Source organism: Amyelois transitella, chromosome 8, assembly GCF_032362555.1.
Source record: "Amyelois transitella isolate CPQ chromosome 8, ilAmyTran1.1, whole genome shotgun sequence".
Classification (NCBI taxonomy): domain Eukaryota; kingdom Metazoa; phylum Arthropoda; class Insecta; order Lepidoptera; family Pyralidae; genus Amyelois; species Amyelois transitella.
The window spans coordinates 989,262-1,015,791 of NC_083511.1; the positions used below are offsets into that span (position 1 = coordinate 989,262).

The 26,530-nt window shown below is 35.7% G+C and overlaps 2 protein-coding genes across 2 annotated transcripts in view; one reads left to right on the forward strand and one right to left on the reverse strand.

Annotated features, from left to right (window-relative positions):
• The window catches only part of LOC106137362 (uncharacterized), a 221,204-nt gene that overhangs the window by 175,969 nt on the left and 18,705 nt on the right, over positions 1–26,530 (reverse strand). Inside the window, exon 2 of the mRNA XM_013338174.2 lies at positions 26,461–26,501. The gene's annotated coding sequence lies outside the window, so the exon portion shown is untranslated. The remainder of the gene's footprint in view (positions 1–26,460; positions 26,502–26,530) is intronic.
• Positions 10,731–11,636, forward strand: LOC132902020 (uncharacterized). The gene has a single exon (XM_060945593.1). It carries the CDS (start codon positions 10,731–10,733, stop codon positions 11,634–11,636), a length of 906 nt encoding a protein of 301 aa, XP_060801576.1.

The following is a 26,530-nucleotide window of genomic DNA, read 5'->3' on the forward strand; positions in this document are numbered from 1 at the left end:
CCTAACTGCATGCTCCATAATCGCTCAATAACAAACTATGTATATTCTAAAACATTGTTGAAACATTAGAATTGGTTAATACCCGCGACATCAATCGTCTTTTTCGTTTATAGCAAACTAGCTTTTATATCCGACTTCACCCGCGCGAATTTATCATCACTAACACTCACAAATTTAACGCCACCTACAAAATAATACGTATGTTTTGCAAATCCATACATACATATGGTCACGTCTATATCCCTTACGGGGTAGACAGAGCCTACAAACTTAAAAAGACTGAATTACCAAGTTCAGCTATTTAACTTAATGATAGAATTGAGATTCAAACAGTGACAGCTTGCTAGCCCATTGCCTTAAAAAAGAATCCCAAGTTTGTAAGCCTATCCCTTAGTCGCCTTTTACGACATCCATGGGAAAGAGATGGAGTGGTTCTATTATTTTTTGTATTGGTGCCGGAAACCACACGGCACTTAAACATAACTTCATTTAAGGTGCACTAAGTTCATGTGAATTAACACAACCAAGTTAGCTAATCTGAACTTAGTCCGTATACATAGTACGTTGCCTAAACTTAATTCAACTTAGCCTAAGTTACAACTGCCAACATCTAGTTAGCTCTGTTACACACATAGCAACTTGTGACGTCACAATAACAGGACATATGTACATAATTTTAATGAAATTCAAAAAAGAAATGCAAAGAGAAAACCAACCAAAAATAGTTTATCTGGCCTTTGTACGTCTTGCATCCTTTATGAAATTTAAATAAAAATAAAATAAATATGTACGGGACAAATTACATACATACCTACATACTTAAATTACAACTCTCCCGGTGGGGTAGGCAGAGACCACATCTTTCCACTTGCCGCGATCTCTGCATACTTCATCCGCTTCATCCACATTAATAATGCTCTTCATGCAAGCTCGTGATCAGAACATCTCCGATTTGACTATAATAACGTCTAGCTGCAACTATTAGGAGCGAAGAAATAATGGAAAATGTGAAAAAAATCGGGGAAGGAGCATCCTTGAGGGCTTTAATGGTGCCCAAAATAACTATTCCACGTGGACGAAGTCGCAGGCACAGCTAGTTACTCATAAAGATAAAAAAATATTACAATTGGTTATCTTATGATTAAGAGTAACACTTGTTCCATTGCCTCTTTCTTGATTGCAATTACATATCGTTATTTTTATAATATATATCTATATAAATGCGTCATACACAAAACTCTAATAACTGAACATCCGAATCTAATTTACGTCTAAATTCGCATTATAATGATTCTCGTTCGTATCAGAATCTTTAAAAAAATAAGGTCTGAACAGAAAAATAAAATTATAACACAGTTTTGTTATAATAAGTATTGTTTAACGATTAATTATTTATTAAAAAAAAAAAGGGAACAAATTGTTTCCTGAAAAAATCTAATTTTAAATACTTCTACTAGCATATTCCTATATGAATTTTCAGTCTTATTGGTTACTGAGGACAAAATCAGCATACAAATGAAATACTTAGATGGTAAAAGATAATAATGAGACCTTACGAGAAAAGGTTGGTACAGCCCTTCGCTCCGCTCGTCTCGGGGGCACTACCGTACCCCTAGATAATTAAGTATAACTTATACATACATACATACATATGGTCACGTCTATATCCCTTGCGGGGTAGACAGAGCCAACAGTCTTGAAAAGACTGAACGGCCACGTTCAGCTATTTAGCTTAATGATAGAATTGAGATTCAAATAGTGACAGGTTGCTAACACATCGCCTAAAAAAGAATCCCAAGTTTGTAAGCATATCCCTTAGTCGCCTTTTACGACATCCATGGGAAAGAGATTGAGTGGTCCTATTCTTTTTTGTATTAGTGCCGGGGACCACACTTAAAGATAAGCGCTTTCAGCTGAGCGACAAACTGAACAAAGCTATATTTCTACACTCGCTTTATTTTGTGTAACACACAAATCCAAATTGGAGGATCAAAGGCATCATTACTCTGTTCGTTTTCATACGTATATGGTTTTGGATTTCTGTACGATTTTATAAAATTATGGATTCAAATCTGGCGAGCATTGATTGTGGATTTCGAGATTTCCATCGCAAATCAGCGCCGCAAATAGCGAGTCATTTTGTGTTTTGGAATTGTATTTTGTTATGTAATATGACGTTACATTCTTCTTACATTCATTTGTTTTGTATAAATATTGTAATTTTGGTGCAAGTTGAGATCAAGGGAACGGTACAGGCAAGGTGACAAAATGTTTACATGGATCGTGGCAAATTAAAAGATATATCTCTGCCTACCCCTTCAGAAAAGAGGCGGGAACATTTATATATATATCCTAATAAATTTGAATATTTTATTGATTCTATACATTTCTTCATCCATAAACAAAGTTTAACGCAACAATTCTCTATCTCTTTGACCCGTTGACCAATTATTTAAACTCGACTGCGCTCCCCTCAATAGCTATGTATATACAAACACCCTTACAAACGGACAGACAGACACCCGCTTAGTGAAATACCGACGTCAGGCAGGAACCCCACGTCACTCGTTGTTAAATAAATTATGATATAAGAATTGTATGGCATTATATGAGTGTCAAAAAAAGGTTTTGTTATATTTTTTGTTCATACATAAAGAACGTAGGTATCTATCCTTTCAGGGGTAGACAGAGCCAATGGTCCCTTAAAATACTCAAAGACACATTCAGCGCCGCGAACATTTATGGTTCAACTATACAGGCACAAGAGTAGCTATTTCAAAGATGGCTCCAAACTTGAGTTAAAGTTAATTTCACGTCAAATAAAACAATAATAACTTATGTTAACTAACTTAACTTATTTTATGTCAAATAAAAATATACTACATACATACATATAATCACGTCTATATCCCCTGCGGGGTAGACAGAGCCAACAGTCTTGAAAAGACTTATAGGCCACGTTCAGCTATTTGGCTTTGAGATAGAATTGAGATTCAAATAGTGACAGGTTGCTAGCCCATAGCCTAAAAGAAGAATCCCAAGTTTATAAGCCTACCCCTTAGTTGCCTTTTCAAACATCCATGGGAGAGAGATGGAGTGGTCCTATTCTTTTTCTATTGGTGGCGGGAACCACAAGGCGGCATAAAAAAACATACTAACTATACTTAAACTTAACCATATTAACAGCAATATCCCATTTCTTCGCTCAATGATACAACCGCCTTTACAGACAGACGTACCGTTTAGCGAAATACATCAGGGGACCCCACGTCACGTCACAATTGTTAAATAAATTATGACGTATGAAATGTATGGAGTCTATCGCGTGTTCAAAAGATGGTTTTTGTGAATCTACATACATAATATTTGTTATATTTTCAAGTTACACAATATTGCATTAAAAAAAAATTAGTATTTTTTATTACAATAATTTTATACTCATTGGTTTGGTCAAGAAAATCAGACTATACAATGTCAAATACGTATGTGCTGACGAAAATAGTAATTTTATAGAAAAAAAATTCAATCATCAAAACAATATGAAATAAATAATGTCCACCGCGGCTTTACCACCCTGTATATTCCAGCCTATGAACATAATCATTTGTATATTAAAACAGTTTGTTTTAAGTTATAACTTAACAAAGTATTGTATGGATAGCAAAGTTATTTCCTCGTCAGCGATATACCATTTAATGGACTGAATCGACAGTTTATCAACTTCCCCGTCCGGAAATCCATTTAACCGGGGTTCGAATTTCTTTCGGCGTCTTGGTCATCACTTCAGTTAATATCAAGATTTTGTCTTCAAATTACAAAAAGATTAAAAATCAAGCATGTGCAATATGACCATAAATACAAAGTTTCCTAAACCGACAAAGCAAAAATCTTAAAAATTTAATAGGAATCAAAAATAAAACTTTGTCTCGAACAGTAAATATTTGTTTTATTCATATATTTATGTACATTAAGGAAAAATTAAAAATAGAACTTAAACTGAAGAGAAATTTAGTACAAGGACACTACTTATTGACTGTTGAATGTTGAGTGGAACGAAAAGTAGAGCATTTCAGACTTTCAAGCTATACATGTGCTACGCTTATAAGCTACGACTATTTACATAAGCTACGAGGTACGCTACGACCGGCGTAGCACCGATGCCGCTTACGTTTGGCTTGCTTCGAAAGATCAAAAATCCAATGTACGAATGAATGCAATTGAAAAGAGTCGGTAATCAAAATAGGAGTTCTATTTTATTAACACATTCTGAACTTCTCGTATGTAATCGATTATGAGCAGAGTTTTGCCGTAAGAGTAGGTAGAGACTACAATATGGAATATAAACTTGATATGATCACTGATCTATTGATTCATCCAGACTCATCGTTTCATGTAAACTCGTCGGTGTAGAACGGTTAAGTACCTCTTCGATTTGATCAAAGTATGTTTTAACAGCCTTCTCCTACCAAAGTTTATATTCAAACATAAAAAAACTAGAAAATATAAGTTGGATTTGTAAGTGACATAGTATGCAACTTGGAACGTTGGCTAGCAAAGATGAGTGAGAAAGAGACACAACAGAAACTTATTCAGGTGCAATATCCATTTCTAATTTCCACACCCGCCGCCGGGCAATTTGCTAATATCTCCAATATCTGCAGCAACTCGATTACCTTTCGAGTGCATCCAATACAAGCCGGCCGTATTGTATCCAATATCCAGCCGACGATATCCGATCTCACATAACCCAATCCCTATTCGGGTCAAGTATATTGTTTATTTCCACAAACTAATGTTAATTACTTGATTCATAAATTACTAGTTAAGCATTCATGTAATATACATACATTACAATTAAATCAAATTAAAACTAAAGTTAAAACTACTAATAAAAAAAATTAATATAAATTACTTGTATATACTATATTCAAAGTTATGTAGTTAGATTAGTTTGAATACTAACCGATGCTCTTACAGCGTTTAATGCACAGCTGGTATGTGTTACCATGACCGATCCAATACGGGTAAGGTTTACCTGCAAAGGTTGCGGAGGTCAGATGAGAGACGCTTCGTGACCTGACCTGACAAAAACCTGACTCACCCATTCAGGATCCATGGTCAAAGGCATACCACGGGCTCCTCTTCAAAGCGATGAGGATGCAATCGGGACAAATGCCAGGAGAAAGAAGATACTTAAATTACTAAGTTACACGTGTTTGCCTCATTAGGAATTACTATTCGCAAACGAACGAAAAACATGAGCTACTTAACCAATAAAAATACCAAATGTTTACATTATCACGTCATCAATCTATAGGAATCGTAATAATATAGGACTCTATTATGCCGATTTCCATGCATCTATCTATCAAAAGATATATTTCAATTGAATTGATCAAAAAAGAGATCTTACTTACCAACGGGACTATTAGTCCGACTGTCATTATATCCACACCCCGGTTACATGAAAAACTCATAAAAACTAGATTTAGGCAAATTACCCGCTACATGTGAACCGCCGCATCATGGTACCGCAATAAAAAGGTTCAACAAAAATAGATACAGGCTGAAAAAATATGTAAATACACGAACGCCTGACATGAAAAATGAAGGCGCGGACACCCTGTGTGTGATTAATAACGCGTGTCATTGCTGCCAACATTATAATCTTGTAATCTATAGACTAAGGACGGGATAAATGCTGGCCGCTGCGGCGTTGATACGACAAGGGCTTGGTTTAAAAAAAAAGTTTTCTTTATTTAACGTTGTTAAAAAAAAACTAAAGTGTACTGACCATAGACCTCGGTCATAATTTCTTAAGTAACTATTATTTGTGCACTAATACACTTAACTGTCTGTTTAAATAAATACTTATTTAACAGACAGTTAAGTGTTTACAACTATGGTAACGAGTCTTCTAAGATATCCCTCTACATGTGAAATTAATTCAAAAATAACCACTAAATTCTTTACTGTTTCGAAGTTGAAATGTCACGATATTTATTTTTTATGATAACGTTATTACAAAAAATTTCTTCCAAAGAATAAAATGTTTGAAAAAAGAGAAAGAAGGTTAACTAATTTTTGTAGGTATGTTCAATATAATATTTTTACATACATAAATGAGTTAAATACAATTACTTCAGCCATCAAAAAAAATGTAGGCGTACAATTTATGTAGCTACAGTATCAGTACAATTTATTTATCATGTTCGTTTGATAACGAAACGTTTTCTTTGTGGTTCGACAAAAGAGGAATTATTGTCAAGCCGTCGCCTTTTGTTTGACCTTTATTACCCTTAAGGCTCTGATTTACTTATATTTTACACGCGGTTTGTTTTATTTAGTGTTTAGATATTTAAGTATAAAGTACATACTAACTTATTATGCAAATTCGTTCCTGTGATTTTTTTTTTAATCAACCCAATTATCGTCTGTTCCCGTAAGGTACTAATACTTTTAATACAAATATTATAATGAACAAAAACCGTTTAATTGACTAATGAAAATGTCGTAGTAAGTATATTTTATTGCTGCTTTTTTATGTGGCATTAGCTCTAAGTGGAATATAACATATTTTTGACAACGATAATTGTGAGTCATTGTATTGTATCAAATATGGAAAATTAAAGAAATTACTGAATCGATCGAGCAATGATTTTTGGCGAAGATATAGAATAGAAATACTTGTAAAGTCAAAGACAAAAATCTATTATTTTACCGTTACCTACCTAATTTCTTTACAAAAATGTCACATTTCGTCACAAAAATGTCATTTACACTGAACAAAGTAAGCCTGCGCGTCCATTTTCCCCGCCTATCGTAAACGACTTCTGAAAACCATTACCACTCTGGGTATTTAAATATTTAGGTTTGCGTTCGTGAGTTAGCTGGGTCGTAAATAACGTTCCCTTGCGAGTGATGTGAATGACCTGTTCACGTGAGGATAAGTCTTCGAGAGAAGCCATACAGGCTTAAAGCATGAAGCTTAGTAACAGAGAGACGCATATTTATCGATACGAATACCTAGTATTTGCAAGCCAATCAATTAAATCATTACATACATACACATGGTCACGTCTATATCCCTTGCGGGTTAGACAGAGCGAATAGTCTTGAAAAGACTGAATGGCCACGTTCAGCTATTTGGCTTAATGATAGAATTGAGATTCAAATAGTGACAGGTTGCTAGCCCATCGCCTAAGAAAGAATCCCAAGTTTATAAGCCTATACCTTAGTCGCCTTTTACGACATCCTTGGGAAAGAGATGGAGTGGTCCTATTCCTTTTTGTATTGGTGCCGGGAACCACACGGCACTATTTAATCATTTTTTTCATAAAACCTCTACGCCGGTTTGTACTTGAGAAGTACCTGCTGCTCTTCCCTAGAATTGAAAAGTCAAACAAGAGCTTACCTACTAAGCAATAAGCTTACAATGCCATCAATAAACTAATCGTTAACCTTTGATGGAATTTAAAGTCAGATTTATAGTAACAAGTTGATTATCTTTTGCAATATTCTAGTGCCGTGTGGTTCCCGGCACGAATACAAAAAAGAATAGGACCACTCCATCTCTTTCCCATGGATGTCGTAAAAAGCGACTAAGGGATAGGCTTACAAACTTGGGATTTTTTTTAGGCGATGGGCTAGCAACCTGTCACTATTTGGATCTCAATTCTATCATTAAGCCAAATAGCTGAACGTGGCCGATCAATCTTTTCAATGTATGTATGTATGTAATATTCTAAAAAAAGAATATTTTTTGTTTATTAATGATATTTTATTTTCAATTATTATATTTACAAAATAAATTCAAATTCAAAACCTTTATTCATTATTAAGTGACATTTCAGTATCACCTAATAACTGTCATATCTTTTGGTTTAACAACATTGGTTGACGTCAAATTACACTACAGGACTTAACGTATATTACTTAAATCTTTATCTTTTCAATTTTTTTACCGATTCCAGTACAACACCACTATATATCACCAGGTATGTCGTAAGAATTCCAACTATTGATATCAGACATCGCAGAGATTTACGAGAAACTGTCGCTTGTCGATTTATAGTTATCGCGCAGTTACGTGATCGAGAATCCTTACATCTGCTTTTAGATAAGCTACATACATACATATGGTCACGTCTATATCCCTTGTGGGGTAGACAGAGCCAACAGTCTTGAAAAGACTGATAGGCCACGCTCAGCTATTTGGTTTAATGATACAATTGAGATTCAAATAGTGACAGGTTGATAGCCCATCACCTAAAAAAGGATCCCAAGTTTGTAAGCCTATCCCTTAGTCACCTTTAACGACATCCATAGGAAAGAGATGGAGTGGTTCTATTCTTTTTTTTCTGGTGCCGGAGCTTTAGATAAGCTATTGACGTCAATTAATAATTTGTGGATGCGGATTTTAGTGAGTAGTTAGTAGATGTGATCTAATATCTATTGATCGGCCCCAGTACCACCAAATAATTGAAGACTATAGAAATGGTAAGCACTGCTGAAAATTACAAATCAAGGTTTTCAACACCATGATGATGAGGCATCATCGCCTTAAGTAACAGTTTCATCTTGTGACGTATTAAGATAATGCCGAAATACGTAAAATGACGAGCTGTCAACTAAACTGGTTTAAGATTGAGAAAGGTGTTAGGCAGGGATGTGTTGCGTCACCGTGGCTGTTCAACCTATTTATGGATAGTTGTTTGACAGATTTGAAAGAGTCTGAAAGTGGATTAAGGATGAATGAATTACTCGTCAAATGTCTGCTCTATGCCGACGATCAGGTTATACTGGCGTCATCAGCGGAGGAGTTACAGGAGATGGTAAACTGTATGCATGAAGCTTTAAAAGAGAAAGGAATGAAAGTGAATGTAAGTAAAACTAAAACACTGGTTTTTGAAATGGAGAAAGAAATGACAGCATGTAATATTTTGATTGGAGGAGAAAAAGTTGAGCAAGTGAAAGAGTTTGTATACCTAGGATCAAAGTTTACATCAGATGGCAAGTGTGATAGTGATATTGAAAGGAGAGTGAACGCGGGGAACATGGTGAATGGAGCTTTGCATGCCTTTATGAGCAGTCAGAAACTATCCAAAAAGGCTCGACTGGCTGTGCACAGGGGCGTGTTGGTCCCGACATTAATGTATGGGAGTGAAAGTTGGGTATGGCAAAAGAAGCACGAAAGCAGAATAAATGCAGTGGAAATGAGAGCGTTAAGGAGTATGTTGGGTGTGAAATTGAGTGACCGGATAAGGAACAGCGTGATAAGGGAATGTTGTGATGTGAAAGAAGATGTAGTTACAGGAATAGAAAAGGGTATGTTGAGATGGTTCGGTCATGTGGAGAGGATGAATGAAAACAGGTTGACTAAGCAGATATACAAGGAGAGTGTGGAGGGAAAGGTCGGGGTGGGAAGACCTAGACGAACATATCTTGATCAAATTAAGGACGTCCTGGTGAAGGGTCAGGTCAAATGTGCCCGAAACCGCCGAGCTTGCATGAAGAGAGTTATGAATGTGGATGAAGCAAAGGAAGTATGCAGGGATCGTGGCAAGTGGAAAGAGGTAGTCTCTGCCTACCCCTCCGGGAAAGAGGCGTGAGTTTATGTATGTATGTATGTATGTCAACTAAACCTATTTTACAGCTTTACAACTGCGTGCGTGACTACACGTTATTCCTAAGAGTATTGCTATTGTTATATTATTGAAATATTTTTATTTCTATCAGTATCACTATTAAAACAGGATATAACACTAAGATTTACCACTATTTTTCAATGGTATGTGATGACATAAATCTAACAATTGGCATCAGAATGTCGCAAAGATTTATTAGAACCTTCGATTATCGATTATGGTTATCGTGCAGTTAAGTACGAGTACTTTTCACATCTGCGTTTAGATAAGTTGTAACTTGTAGCTAAAGATAATAGCTTTGATGATATGTTTGTAGAAGAGGATTTTATTTATCAATAGAATAAAAACAGAAAATATTTATATTTAAGTTATCAATATATCATCAATACATATAATAAAAGAGTTAAAAATTCTGTTTGTACATTGAGTATATTTTCAAAAAAATAATTTATTACGATGAAGAAATAGTAACCGAGAATGAATTAAAAATAAAACTGTGTGTTTGGCCTTGGCCTCTCGCCTCGCGGCTGTGTTCATAGGCGGACGTGTCGCAATTTTTATTCACAAAAATACAAACAGTGTACGCAAATAAACTCTTTAAGCTGCATTAGTTTAAGTGCGAATAACCTGTGGAGTCAAATTGCAAATTACCATTAAATACCGCAAATATTGGATATCACCCAGTGACGGCAAGCGGGCAGCTACAACGCGGGGACATACTTCACCTCCCCCGCGATAAGAGACAGTGGCCATTTTTCATCTCCCTCTACGAAGCGGCGACCAACGAATAGTGACGAGAGCACCCGAGAACATCCGAGTAATCGTGAGTTGCTTTATCTCATAAACCGCTATGCCGAGCGAACCGCTACGAGCAGCTACAACTAACTGACCCATTGCCTACGAAGCGCCTACGAGAGACATCAGCTACGAACTGTTCGTAGCTCCACAAACAATAAATTACCAGCGATTATTAATAGAAACAGGTTTCTTATCAATACGGCTGCTCCCATCAAGTAACCTTTTTACTTACATTTTGTTGACCTGTATTTATTTGCCAGTATTATTACTATCACACGGTACATAATGTCTAAACAACATTCTCCGTCGCAAAACACACTTAAGAACCCAGAGTCTTTCAACGTTATGAAGCTACAAGTTAATGAAACTTTGCCGAGTCGAGCGCAATCGGACTCGAATTTGAATATTACGCAGCGTAACAGCAGCAAACGCCTACGCCGAGGCAGCATTGAGATATCTACCGAGTCTGTCGAGGACAATTCTTCGCTGCGAGAATTGATCGCTGCCCAGAATGTTAAGCTCGAATTAATTATGTCATCTATGAAAACAATGCAGGATCAAATGAATGGCGTCCTACAATCGACAGAGTTTATATCCGCTAAATATGAGGAGGTGTTGGAGAAAGTTAGTAATCTGGAAAGAGAAAACACCGTACAGAGGTCTACCATTGTTATGCTGGAAAACGAGGTCGAACTGATGAAACGGAAGTCACTTTCGTCAACCATCGAAATACGAAATTTTCCCAGGACCTCATCAGAAAACAAACAAACACTCTGCGAGGCAGTGCAGCGGGTTGGATCAGTAATTTCTCAGCCCATTCATGAAAACGATATTCGTGACATTTTCCGAGTCAAATCAAAAAACAAGGAACATACCCCTATAGTTGTTGAGTTGAGCTCTGTGTCTTTGAAGGAGTCTGTAATCCGTGGGGTAAAATCCTTTAATAAACAGAATAAGGACTCCAAATTAAACTCAAAACACCTGCTCCTGGAGGGACCCGAACGCTCAGTATTTGTTAGTGAGGCGCTGACAAGCAGGGCCAAGAGGCTTTTTCACTTAGCGAGAGAATTCGCGAAACAAAATAATTTTGCTCGGTATTGGGTATCATACGGGCGAATCTACCTGCGACGGAATGATAACTCGCCGGTAGTGATGGTGGACTCTGAGGGCACGCTGGCTAACCTAAAGTGACTAGTGACGGATCAGCTGCGTAGTAACTTCTCTTATTCTATTTGCGATATTCGTAATTATAGTTTAAATTACTTTTTATTTTTCCATTTATTTGGTTTACTCTTAGTTTTAGTAATTTTCTTACACTTTAAGGAACAATTAAGCCAACACAACAATGACTGCATTTATTTACAGCTTAGTACTTTGTTTTCTCCAAAAATAGATAAAACCTGTAAAAATACTTTTACACGCCTTTCGTATGCAAAAAACTTTCAACTGAAAAATATTGAGATCTATCAAAATTTCGTAATATTGATTTGCATTATGAATTTTTTGAAAATTCTAATTGATTTTAAAAATATTCTTTGTTTCTCTATTTTCAGCTATTTTGAACACCATATCAACCTTGAATTTCAGATAAAAAGTTCAAAGAGCCAAAGAAGATTATTTTTTGACCGACTGTATTCTTCTTACATAATTCGATAACATAAATTCACTAATGGAAAATGTCGATGGAGTCGCAGTGTCTAACGTCATAAACTGTGATGCTCACGAATGTCCGTCACTAAATATAGAACAAAACAAATGTCTTACTATAGTCACACAAAATATTCGAAGCATCTCTTGTAATATTGACAACTTTCTTGTCCTTCTGGAACAAACTAAAATTAACTGTGATATTATGATTTTTACTGAGTGCAGGCTATCTCAAAATCCTATCATTCCACAATTAAGTGGATACTCTTATTATGCCTCTGCTAAAAGAATTAATCAAAATGATGGTATAGTGGTATATTTTAAAAGTGAACTCTTTGCTGGCATAACCATTTCAGAACCTCCTTTTGATGATGCAAGTTGCCTCATTATTAAACTCCAAGTAATTTCTATTGTGGCTATATATCGCCCTCCATGTTTTAGTGACAAAAGTGGTTTTTTTCGTTCTCTAAACACAATACTCACTTCAATAGGAAACTCACGAAACATAACGGTTATAGGCGATATTAACATTGACATAAAGGATAGTTCCATCGATGATAGCTCACCGGAATATTTAAATATAAATGTCTTTCATGGGCTTTTACCAGCACATAATATCCCTTCTAGGCTGGGCTCATGCCTTGACCATGTCATGCTTCGAACAAACCTACCATCTACTACTATCGTTTTAAACTCAACAGTAACGGACCATCAGGCAGTATTTCTTTGCCTTGAAACTGAAGTCGATAAAAGTAAAGTTATTTCAACACGTAGGAAAATAAACTATGAAAAAATTAAGTTTGAGTTAGAAACCAATGATTTTAAATTTATTTTTGAATCCGATGATGCAAATATAGCTGCTGATTTATTTGTTACTTTCCTTCAACGTCTTATTGTATCTAATACTATATTTGTAAAAGTTTCCAATCGTCAAAGAATTATTAAACCATGGATAACCCCTGGAATTTTGAGATGCATCAAAAATAGAGATCATTTATATAAAAAACACAGATCTACACCTAATAGCGAAATTCTAAAACTCACCTACACGAGATACCGCAACCATTGTACTTCAATCATTAAAAAGGCAAAAATTTTATACCATAAAAAACTGTTAGACAAGGCCGGAAAGGATTCTAAAAAAATATGGGACGTAGTGAAGGAGGTAACTAGTTCAAAAAAGACTAAAATTCCATCAACTCAATTACTTAATTGCTCTGATAACCCTCGAGACTCGGTGAATGTCGTAAATACGTACTTTGCTAAGGTTGGCGAAAACCTTGCGCGTAATATCGTACCCATTGATCAATCTACCAATTCTGGATCAACGGCGTCAAACCAATCTATCGGTTCCTCTTTTGCGATGCTCGATTCAGATGAAGTCGAAATTCACGATATAATTATGGGATTTAAAAATAAATGTGCAGAAGGCTGGGACGGCATCTCAAACAATTTCATCAAAAAATTCAAACAATTCCTAATCCCACCTATTACCCACATCTGTAATCTCTCCTTACATACAGGGGTTTTTCCTCAAGCATTTAAACACTCTATAATACATCCAGTGCATAAAAATGGTGAGAAAGATCGCGTCAACAACTTTAGACCAATATCGATCCTACCCCCTTTTTCAAAAATTTTGGAAACAATTATTAATAGTCGGCTTATTCGCTACCTAGAAAATAACAATTTGCTCTCCCCAAACCAGTTTGGTTTTAGGAAGGGTAGATCTACGGATGGAGCAGTTCATGAGCTTACAGAGTTTATAGCCCAAAAATTAGAAGCATCTTACAAGGTCACTGGAATATTTCTTGACCTTGCTAGAGCGTTTGACGCGGTCTCTGTCCCAATTTTGCTCGATAAACTGGAGGTATGTGGAGTAAGAGGTACCCAACTGAAGTTGTTTGAGAACTACCTCACAGGCCGGACGCAGAGTACGATAATAGATAATTACATCAGCGACAAAGCATGCGTACATTATGGCGTACCCCAGGGTAGCATATTAGGTCCTACACTGTTTTTGATCTACATCAACGGCTTGACGGAACTGGAGATTGACGGCTGTCGCATTATCTCGTATGCTGATGACACTTGTCTCTTGTTTGCAGCTGATACATGGGCGCATGTGCGCATAGCTGCTCAAAAAGGTTTTAACCTTGTTAATAACTGGTTACGTACAAATTCTCTGACCTTGAATTCTGATAAAACAAAATATATCAACTTCTCAATTCGTAATCTGTCCAAAAATCCCATCCCAGTTTTGCCCATAATATCACATAAATGCTTATCGGAAAGTAGCCCGACCTCTTGTTTATGTGAGCCTATTGCATCAGTCAAATCTATCAAGTACCTGGGTGTGTTTATAGATAATAATATGTCTTTTAAGATCCACATTCAAAATCTATCAGCTCGAATACGGAAGTTGATATATATTTTTAAAACGTTGAGACATGTGATGGAAAAGTCCGCTATCAAACAAATTTATTTTGCCCTTGCACAGTGCATTATCACATACTGCATTACCTCTTGGGGTGGTGCACCAAAAACAGTCTTGATTCAGGCAGAGATCTCTCAGAGAGCGTTATTAAAGGTTTGTGGCAAATTTCCATACAGGCATCCCACTGAGGAACTGTTCAATCACTGGAAAGTATTATCGGTTAGACAGCTATTTATATATTATACTATACTCAAACAACATCCACTTGTCTCACATATAACTCCCAATAATGAACTAAGAAGACGTCCTCAGAATGTGTGTAACTTGCCTATGGTATCAAAAGAATTTACCAAAAAATATTTTTACTACCAAGGTCCTTATTTATATAACCAAATTGAAAAGGAATTGTCTATTTGCAGGCTTAATAAGTTTACTTTAAAACAAATTCTTTGTAACTGGTTGATGTCATTGGGTTATGATGATGCAGAATTGTTTATATCATAAACATTATTTTTGTTCCTATTAACTTCCATATTTTAAAATTTAACTCTTTTGTTTGTATAGATTCAGTATATATCATTCATGAATAACTGTAACTGTATAACATCTAAGCCTCTTATGAATATTTTGTATTTTGCTTGATTTTCTTGCGAGGTGAGATCCTGGTGACCTGTACTTCAGGTTTCTTTGAAACCTACCATAGGCTCCAGCTTCTCACACAATATTACTTAGCACCTAATGTGTAATTGTTATACTGTAATTCTATGTGTGAGAGGAAATAAATAAACTTATTATTATTATTATTATGTTTGTGCACGCTAATCTCCGGAACTACTTAACGGATTTGAATGAAAGTTTTTTTGAAAAGTGTCATTATTAAATCCGTTCGGAAAGAGATAGAGTGATCCTATTGTATTTTCTATAGGTGCCAGTAACCAAACAGCACAGAATTAGAAAAACAACTAAGTAATAGTTTAAGTTCCAAGTTCAGACACACCTGCCTATAAAAGGGCCATTATAAACCAACAAGTAGGCATAAAATAAGATTAATAGACAACAAAGAACTTAATTATCCCGAACAAATTTCGTTCTTTCCCAGAAATTCAGGGCGTTGCGTGACCAGCTCCACAATTTAATGGAAGGTTAGCCCTTATTGTGACGGGAGGAATTTCCGACGATACTTAAATCAATATTAATTACTTATATAACATAGTAACCATGATTGACATATGGTTCAGTGCCATTTCAACGGCGCAAGGCTGCCCTCATTTCAAATAATACATACACACAGAAGAAAATCATACACTTTCTACATAAAATTTCTAGATACCTAATATTACAAGCCATTTAATGGGCAAGTACAACTGGATTGACTAGTAGTTGTCCAAATTAATAAGCGATCATTGCTAAAACTGGCGTTTTTTCAGTAATCTTTACTAATATTGTAAAGCTGATGACTTTGTTTGTTTGTTTGAACTGCGCTAATCTCATGAACTAATGGTTCGAATTGAATTGCATTTGAACTGGTTCTTTTTGTGTTGATAGACCATTTATCGAGGAAGGCTTTAGGCTATATAACATCACGCTGCAACTTTTAAGAGCAAAAAAATTATAAAAAATGAGTAACAAAAAACGGGGAAAATTATTCATCATTGAGGGCTTAAATGATGCCCGAAACAACTATTCCACGCGGATGAAGTCGCGGGCACAGCTAGCCGCTTAATAAAGAAAACAGAAGATATCTTATTTAATTATACCAGCCCAATAAATCGTATCATATCGTAAGAGCTTCGGTTAATATTCATACTACATAATGTAAGTACATAACTTCGAAAATAGTCATTGGTAGGTACATGGCCGCGAGATGGGATTTGAACCTGTGCCTATTTTGACTCGACCACCAACGCGCACTGTTATACCTACTGTAACTTTAAAAAATGGAGATTTATGGGGAACGGCGTCTGCTGTCAAAGTTACCTAGTTCTGTTACAGTAAGTAAATATTTATGTAACAGTAACTTTCCTCGAACGATCAATATTCAAATTAAGTCTTCCAAGCCAGTGTATTTTTAATGCTTAATTCAAAAATATTTATACAGTCAAACGATTCGAATAATCCAAACTTGAACGCAGACAATTTTGTCTAAAATTCAATCAGTTCCCATTCAATATTGGAAATTATCAACTCTCAGTAGTCCGTCCCTTGATATTGTCTAAAAGGAAATTGCCAATATGTCCTCTGGTGACTCCCAATCGTCGCCTGTGCCTACGGACACTTCAAATTAATTATAACTTGCCTCTCTTTGTTACTTCTAATGGAAATCTTGTTCCGAATCTAATTTCCTTTCGAAGAAAATATCGCAACTCGAAATCCTATATTTTTCTCAATTTTGTAGGTAATAAAATCACTTGACCATTTTCAACTGCTCGAATCAATTTGGTCTCAATCTTACGACTTTTCGTTTTACTACCGTTTCAATCTTTCGAGTACATCGCTTTCGGAAACTGGGTTTGTCCGACCGACCGCGGGTAAAATACGAGCACTTTAAGTTAACCGCATCTTTTAAAGATAGACCTACATTTGAAATTACTCGGCGTGCCTCAAAGAAATCTCTGGAAGACTCGTACAAAGTAAATGGGACGTCTGCTCGTAACATCTTAACACGTAGCGACTAAAACGGCGGAGTGAGCTTTTGTGGGCCAATCCCAAAACGTTTCTAGCCAGATCGTTAAACAACGCCTGTCCCAAATTGATAGCAATAACATGCGCGCCAATTTTTGCTATAATTGATATAATAGGCGTCCATTATTCGGGCACACTGCGCGTATATATATTGCTGTTACCGAAATATGAGCAAAATAGGGAATTCATTAATACATAGGCAATAAAGATTCACATTATTTCTGCCGCCATGTTTGTAGAGCGTAATAAATTTGTAATAAAGGCGGAGAGTGGTTGTGTGAGCTATAAACGTACCCCTGTGACCAATATATTTTATGACAAATTCGTAGTCGTCCAGACCTGTGATAAAGTTTTTTGTCCACACCCGGTTTTAGCTACTTTTATAGACAACAGGTATGTATGTTACTTAGAATGTCGACTGTTTTAAAGGCATACGGGTCAGGTATAGCTTACGGTTAGTCAGGTATAGCTTACGAATCGATCACCTACACTCGTACATCAACGCTTTAAAGGGCTTAGTTGCAATGAGAGACTTACGGAATATAAGGAGCTACATTTATATAGACCTATAAGTACAAACGTAGCAGTAGACTTTTTATTTCGCAATTCAACTTGAGGTAGTGTTTTCATCGTAGAAATTATCCTATATGCTTTTAATTTATTTCTTGTTATGCTTTTAGATACATAGCGCTAACTTAGATTCACCCTAATCGTTACCAGTACGATACTAATTTTACACCAGTACTATACTAATTTTACACCCTTTTTACCTACTTCATGTCTTCGCCAACAGTCATTTAGGAAGTTCTCGTCAAAAATCAAAAGCAACAATTTTGTTAGACGTATAATTCTCGTTAAGGCCGCTGGGGAGAGTCCTTTATAATGAAGTTGAATTTTCTGGTGGCGACAACCCTACAGTAGCGTGAATTTTAAGGTCTAATTTTAGGGTTGGCGAATTGAAAACACTGATAAATGCAATGACTTTAAAGACAGCATACAAGCGATGCATTTTTTGCTGAGACACGAATTTACGAAGTCTAGTGCCCAAAATTAGTTTGTATATCTGTTTATCACACTTTCACTCAAAATCACCTGGACGGATTTTGATAGAATTTCGAACATGGGTAGAATATAAATACATAATAAATACTTTTTATTCCAAAAAGGGAGCGATGCCCCAGCGCGCAGCTATACCACGCAATTTGAAACCATAACTATAGTCTAATAGCTCGTCATTATTTTTAACTTACCAATGTCGACAATTCATAAAAAAAAATCGGAAAATTCACAAAACTCCAATAAGTAGCGGAGTTCACGGTTCTTCTAAAAATGATTCAACTAATAATATATTTGGTGAAATTGGCTGCATCGAAGAAGATTGTGTATTAAATAAAATCGCATTAGTCACGCGACGCAACCCTGGGCTGGGGTGGGCGCCCTCGCTTTGATCCAAGACAGGGCGGTTTTATCAGCGTTAGTTCATACTTGTGAATGGAGGTAAAGTATTGAGTTCTACTTCATCCTTTTCAAGTCTTAATAAGTGCTATTGACATGACTTATAAGCTCGAAATATTGGATTTTAATGTAATATTTAGTTTTGTTTTTATAATTAAAAAAAGCTACATATATATATATATATAGGCTTTACGTTTTATAATAGAGTTAATGGATCGGTTAATTCTATGACCAGAGAACTTCGCGATTGGCTATCGATCTGTCACCACTATTTAAATCTCAATTCCATCATTATGCCAACAAGCTAAAACTGGCCATTCAGTCTTTTCAAACTATCCCGTCAGAAAGAAAGAAAAAAAAAATTTTAAATTCCAAATTCAACATTTTGATTTATTTTAACATTTCGACATCACTTAATAATCTATATATATAAAACTCTTCCGTTACTGAGTGACTGACTGACAGACAACGCACAGTCGAAACTACTGGTCGTAGACAGCTGAAATTTGGAATGTAGGTTCCTTGGGATATGTAGGGGAGCACTAAGAAAGGATTTTTGGAAATTCAACCCCCAAGGGGGGGAAAAGGGGTAAAAACGTTTCTATGAAAAATCTTATTCCTTGGGTTTATAAACTTGAAACTTGGCATGAACACGTACATAGGCAAGTAAATATGTTTGACATTATAAGTTTTTTCAAACTACCCTCCAATCGTGATTTAGGGGGTGCGATTGGGTGACTGATTTATTAACGCACAGCCGAAACCGCTCGGTATAGGAGTCTGAGATTTTGAACAGAGGTTCCTTTAGTAACATAAGTGAGCACTAAGAAGGGATTTTTGAAATGTCAACCCCCAAGGGGGGGAAACGGGATAAACTGAGCCGAGGCTGCGGGAAAGTTCTAACGAGATACCGTGGCCCCGGAACGCAAAGGGCAACTGAAGGAACGAGGTGGGTTTTAGTCAGTAAAAGTCTGACACTCCCTTCCGTTCCACCCAGAGCGGGAGAGGTCATTTGATGATTTCCCATCCTTAAAAAAAAAGACTTTGTATGACAACTTTCAGTCGTCTCTTTAACATATATAATAACATACATAATTATGTACATACATGCATAACATTAATAACATCACGCCTTTAAATCCCTATTTTGTGTTAACACTACCCATACAAACAGCTACGAAATTTGTCCGCATCCATTTTCACCTAAATTCTTAACGTTAATGAGATTTACTTTTTATTATCAGGTCAACCTAACTTCGTAAGAATTTTCTTTCAACTCCTAACCGTTGAGGAGTTGTACCTTCCATCATCAGCTCATTCACATGGGATGATGACTATCAGACGCAAATACTTAAACAGATCTATGAAATTGTCAAAAACGTAATTGCCTGTAAATTTGAGGTTTGCCCTTGATTTCCCTGGAATACCATCATCAGATCCTGACTAGGTAACAACGGGACCAACTTGAAAGTATACTCTACCGAACAGAAAAAGAATCACGTAAATCGGTCCATAAATCTCGGCGTAATCGGTATGCATAAATAAAACACCCGAATTTTATTTTCTATTAACTATATCACGAGTTGTCTCGATGCTCGATAGATGGTGTTGGCATCGAGATAGATCGCGCTATGGTTTCGTTACCGTCATTTAGCTAGGTAGCGTAAAATATTTTAATTTATCGTGTAATTTTAGCAGCGCCCCTAGCGGACATACGCGAAACTACATATTACACACTACAAATATTTTGATTTGAAATTATTATTCGTTTGATTCATTAACTTTTAACTTGACTTATTTAACTTATTTTACTCTCTATTTCAGTTAATTTTTGATTTGTTGATTAGATTTGATATTTTTGATAGTGATAGGTGTCGAAGTGCGAGAAGTCTTAAATATTGGTTAGTAAAAAATACGTATCAGTTGCGGAAAGAAGGATGGCACTAAATAGGATGGGATGGGACAGGATAGGACTGGACGGGGCAGGACGGGACACAACAGGTTGGGACGGGACGGAACAGAACGAGAAGAGACGGGACAAGACGGGAGAAGCCATATGAATTTAAACCAAATATAAACATAAAACAGCCCCGCACGATACGGGATAAAAAAATGGGTGAAATTTTATGGCGTATCATTATAATATAAATACATTTGCGCGGGCGAAGCCGCGGGCAAAAGCTAGTTGTCATATATTTCGGTTTCACAACATTTGTTGACGTCGAATAAATATTTTAAAATAAGTATAGTGCCGCTCCCAAAGCGTCAAAGAAAGAAGCGGTAACAAACAAAAAAAAACATGATGCACGCTGAAATAAATTAATAGAAAACATTTAATTATATATAGTAAAATATTATTAAATTAACACCCTTTCACAGAAAAAGGTATTCCATTTTTACTACACAGGAAACCTCATCAACACGGAAATTATACAAAAGATCCCTTACAAGACGGGCTTGGTCACTTCCCCGTACAAATCAATAACACTGACCTACCATAACTTTATTAAAAAAAAAATCACACCCTTGCATGACGCTTGCATATAATTATGTGTATGGCTAAACGGGAGCGGAGACAGGGGGCAAACTATTGATCCATCCATTATAAGGCGGCCTACTCAAAGTCAGACTATTTAAGTTCAGTGTAGCCAACCCCTCAGTTTTAAGTAGTACAGTTTTTTCGATGGCAAATCAGTTTACAAATGCAAATTCAAAATTTTTAAATATAGGATAGGGATATGCTTACAAACTTGGGATTCTTTTTTAGGCGATGGGCTAGCAACCTGTCACTATTTGAATCTCAATTCTATCATTAAGCCAAATAGCTGAACTTGGCCATTCAGTCTTTTCAAGACTGTTCTGTCTACCCCGCAAGGGATATAGACATGACCATATGTATGTATGTATGTATTATAGAATACTTCATATCACTTACTAATTGTCATATCTTTTGGTTTCACAACATTGTTAACGTCAAATTAATTACTTGAAACTAAGTTTACCTACTGCCGCTTACAAAGATTCAGTGCAGAAAAAGCGCTTACAAACTGCACTGTGTATTTTTTTCAACAACGTTAACTTCACAACTATCCTAACTAAGAATAGAAATATAGACGAGAGATCAGTTTGAGATCCAACTCTTCAGTGTTTTTTTCATTGTACAATATTCCTAAGGTCATTCAAAGAAATTAAGAACGTCACGAAAACCGTTTGTACAGTTTTAAGAGATACTTCTAATAACAGTTTTTTTAAAGCTGAATTACGATTTTACTTTATATTATATGGCAACACTCTGAGGGTTATTGAATGATCGCGTGTTAGCGTCCACGACGCGACCGCTTGATTAATGAAAACATAATGCCGGTTGACCACGAAATGAAATGGAATTTAATTACATGAACACGTTAAACGTAGGTGATTTTTTTGCTTTATCTAAGTGTGAGTCGGCCTTTTGTCTAGTACTGGATTTCCTAGGTATAAGTAAAGTCTTACTTCAGAATATTTATCGAGCGATAACGCATACCTACTAAGAAAATTATTTAGCGTACATGAATTTGTTTCAAATTTCGCCGATTTCAATTTTAAAATTTCTATAATATCTACTTAATTCTTATAAAGTTTTGAGTTTATTTTAATATCGATTACTAGCTTTCGCTCCTCCCGATTCATGCTTACCCCATGTCCTTTGCCATACTACTATATGTACAAATGCAAAATATAATGGGCATCGGTTGAGTGGTTTTGACGTTAAAACAGATAAACGAACAAACACACTTTCAAATTTATAATATTAGTGACAAGTTTAATTAACACATGAATAGCCGCCCTTAGCGCACTGTCCCCTCTTGCCCAATATGGCGCTTGCGTAATTTTCGAGTAATTCCTTACCAAACTAATACACGGCGCGATGATAGAGGGGCCATTTACATTTTGTGTTTTACCTTACTACAATATTCTATCTTCCTTATGTTAAATATTTAATTTATTTGGCTAAAATTAAAAACATATTTGGTAATTTCAATAAATGGCTCTATGGCATAGGTACACTCTAAAAAATATAAAAGCTGCAATGAATGAATTTATTCTTGTACTGTTTATTTGATACCTATCATGAAATGCCATTATAAATTATATTTCTTCCTTTTTTTCTTTCTATAACGAAAATACCATGAAAAATAGTTTTAATGTTACCTAATTTATAGTAAAAAGTATACCTAGTTTATAGTAAGTATAGTAAAAACAACAAACTGCATTAAAAAATATATACGACATAAAATGGTTTTATTTGCTGACGACAGTACGGCCATAATCAAATGTGACGATACGAATGAATACGAATGTGACATAAATACAGTTTTAAATGATATTATAATGTGGTTAGACTCAAACAATCTAAAAATTAATTTGCAAAAAACTAAATTAATGCAGTTTCATCAAAGAAAATTACCACCTAATCTGAATATAAATTATAATGGCTACAGGCTGGAGGAGGTACAATCAACAAAATTTCTAGGACTTTCGATTGACAGCAAATTAACATGGTCCTCTCACACTGAGCAAGTATGCAAAAAACTTTATAAAGCAGTATATGCTTTGTTCAAATTGTCAAAAAAAGTTAATATTGAAGTGGTATTAACTGCTTACCATGGTTTAGTTACACCTCATTTACGATACGGCGTTATTTTTTGGGGTAACTCGAGTGGTAATGACAAAGTTTTTAAGGCACAAAAAAGGTGTTTAAGATCGATGTGCAATTTGCAAAGTACAGTCAGTTGTGTACCGATATTTAAATCACTGAAATTATTGACACTTCCATGTATTTTTATATTAGAATTATGTATTTTTGTGAAATTGAATTCGAATTTATTCAAAAAACTTTCCGACATTAGGATGAGGGTAGATCACATCAGACCCCAACACAAATATAAGTTGGTAACTGGTGGATTTAAAACTGCCATGATGAATAAAAATGTTATCGGAATGGCTCCCATAATTTTTAATAAAATACCCGACAACATTAAAATTCTCGATTTTGTGACATTTAAAAATAAATTGAAATCATTTTTGACAGACAGATGCTATTATAATATAAATGACTTTCTTAATGACGATTTAAAGGACTGGAATTAGCCACTTTGACGAATTGCTTTGGGATATATTTGTATGTGTTTTTTTTTTCTTTCTTTTTTAATGGTTTGGAAGCAATTGGTATTTTTTGTTTTTTTAATTTAGCGACTAAGTACCTTAATTATTGTACGTCTATTATAGACAGGCCACAGTGACACCTTACATGTTTATCATTTTTATATCTTTTATACCTGTGTACCACAATAAAAATTTTTGAATTTGAATTTGAATTTGAAAAAAAGCATAAGCCTAACTGTTTGAATTCCCGTCGAAATGTCTCTAAAGTTAGTTCAATTTTTAAATGCACCGCAAATACATATACATATGTATATGCCAGTAATAAAAACAAAAAAAAAACAAATAAAACATTCCATGAATTTTTCATGACTCGAACTTCAAATCGCCCAATAAAAAAGTTAGTACAACCTAGGCATTTTCCCGCGTTTGGCAAATTGCACATTTTGGGGTTTCGTGTTCTTCATTTCATTATCGAATACAGCACGCACGTGCTTCTGAATATAAATTCGGTGAATATACTCATTGCTCGCGATTTTGCTCGGGATATCGGCATATTTCGCGCTGGCGGTATTAACAATTTTGAGGTTATCACTTTTGGCGCGTGTTTACTGCCTCTCTGATCATCGACATATTATTTCGCCTGACTTCGTGCATATTATCGTCATTTACTGCAAAGCATGTATAAAGCATATGGATAGACGGTCACGGCAGGCATAAAATCACTTATCAGCTTGTTAGTTTGATTTTATCTTACAAAGTACGTAAATTAAGGAAGTAAACTTATCTTCTCTTCTCTATTTCTATCTCTATTTTTCCTATTTAGGTAGTTAGTGTGGGAGGTAGCTGTGAAATACCTACCTTTGCTTTCATAATCGCTTATGACAAGTCTTCAACTTTAGGCTAGCTCATTCTGTGTCCGTAATAAAAGTTAATAACTATAGAGTGCCTGAAACCAGACGGCATTAAAAAAATAATTGTTATTCTCTGAATCTCAGCAATTGACACTCGATTGTTGTAAGCCCTTTAGCGTAAACCAAAACCATTTTCATGTAAAAAATGTTGCCAAGACTCTAACACAGGGATACTAGACTCCTTCACGCAAAGACCAAGATATGAATCCCCCGGTCTTGTGGGGAGTTCTGTGGCATCGTCGGAGCCGCGGTTCCCCAGGCATCAAACCTAGCCTGGCGGAAGATCTTCCCTTTGGTGGCGAATCATCGCTCTCTCTACAAGTAGTATGTCTTAGATAACACTGAGCAAAAGTTATGAAAGAGTGTCGTGTTGTAAATTTACATACATACATACATATGGTCACGTCTATATCCCTTGCGGGGTAGACAGAGCCAACAGTCTTGAAAAGACTGAATGGCCACGTTCAGCTATTTGGCTTAATGATAGAACCGAGATTCAAATAGTGACAGGTCGCCAGCCCATCGCCTAAAAGAGGAATCCCAAGTTTATAAGCCTATCCCTTAGTCGCCTTTTACGACATCCATGGGAAAGAGATGGAGTGGTCCTATTCTTTTTTGGAATAGTGCCGGGAACCACACGGCATTGTAAATTTATTTTGTGAAATAACGTATCACTGTACACGTTCCGTGTTAATTTTCTGCAGTAAATGACAACAAGCTGCCGACTCCAATCTACTCGCTGGCTTGATATAATTGGGCCATTCGGATCGCCTCGCAGTGGCTTCCCGAGCAAATTGCTTTCGATACATCTGTGTATTTTTATTATACGACGTTTTGTATTTCAATTTTTTTAACGCCGTTAATAATTTTGATAGCAAATTACAAAACAAAATTAAATTACAGCTTTATAACATCTCCACGTATCTTATTCCTGGATACATATGTAGTCTATAGAATTAAAATAAAATAAAAAAAAACTTACATACAAAAAACAAAAATGAATTAAAACCTGAATCGATTTTTGACCCGGAGGGAATCTTGGGTGGATCATTGCCCAATCACTATTACTGTTCAATGCATATAAACATTTTTGTGACAACTCAGTTATTCTGAGAAAAATTATCATGTCCAGTTAAAAGCAGATCCGACGTAAAAAGTGGGAAAAGGTAACGACAAGACGTTTATTTTTCCTTCGCAATTTTTTGTTTTTTTTATTATTATATTTTTTATTAAGACTTTCCAAAATGTTTCAACTGTACAATTCGGATAAAAATGAAGTCATTCATATAGTTTTAAGAAGAATAGCGTAAATAACTTTGCTGTTTACTTAATTACTGTTTGTGTCTAATATAAGTGAACCTTTAGAACTTAAGTAGGTACGTTGCCTAAGTAAACGTTGGTATTATTCTACAAAGCCAAGAAAAGCCACTTTACACAAGATTACGGTCGTAAGTACAAATATACTTATTTACTTACCAAAAGGCCGTGTGGTACCCGGCAACGATAGAAAAAACAATAGGACCACTCCATCTCTTTCCCACGGATGTCGTAATAGGCGTCTAAGGGATAGGCTTATGAAATTGCGAGTCTTCCTTTAGGCGATGGGCTAGCAACCTTTCACTATTTGAATCTTAATTAAGCCAAACAGCTGACCGTGGCCTATCAGGCTTTTCAAGACTGTCGGCTCTGTCTACCCTGCGAGGGATATAGGCGTGACTATATGTATGTATGTACTTACCAAAGTTGACAATTAAATTCAGGACTTGGGACGAAGAACACCTGTAAAAAGAGAATACTTTATTTAGAGA